The sequence below is a fragment of the Mesitornis unicolor genome, unplaced genomic scaffold (genome assembly GCF_000695765.1).
Source record: "Mesitornis unicolor isolate BGI_N332 unplaced genomic scaffold, ASM69576v1 scaffold7372, whole genome shotgun sequence".
NCBI lineage: Eukaryota > Metazoa > Chordata > Aves > Mesitornithiformes > Mesitornithidae > Mesitornis > Mesitornis unicolor.
Window position 1 is genome coordinate 7400 of NW_010171142.1, and position 241 is coordinate 7640.

At 38.2% G+C, this 241-nt stretch overlaps 1 protein-coding gene across 1 annotated transcript in view; it reads left to right on the forward strand.

The window, feature by feature from the left end:
* LOC104537130 (chymotrypsin-like elastase family member 2A) overlaps positions 1–241 on the forward strand; it is a 4725-nt gene continuing 4484 nt past the window's right edge. Inside the window, exon 1 of the mRNA XM_010179924.1 lies at positions 1–43. Coding sequence (XP_010178226.1) covers positions 1–43 — 43 coding nt within the window. The remainder of the gene's footprint in view (positions 44–241) is intronic.

The window sequence follows — 241 nt, forward strand, 5'->3', positions numbered from 1 at the left end:
ATGCTTGGAGTCCTCCTTGCTGTGTTGAGCCTGGCAGCTGCAGGTATGTACCAAATTTCAGCATTAATTTTAAAGGAAAAATGAATTAAAACCTAACAGCAATTTTCCATTTTTGGGGAAATTAGACATCTGCAACAAAGCGGAAAGAGATACAGCATAGGCAGTTAATGAGAAAGTTCTCTCAAACAGTAACTTGGTGCTGTGCTATTCTGTTCTTATTACAGGGCATTACTTAGCATTA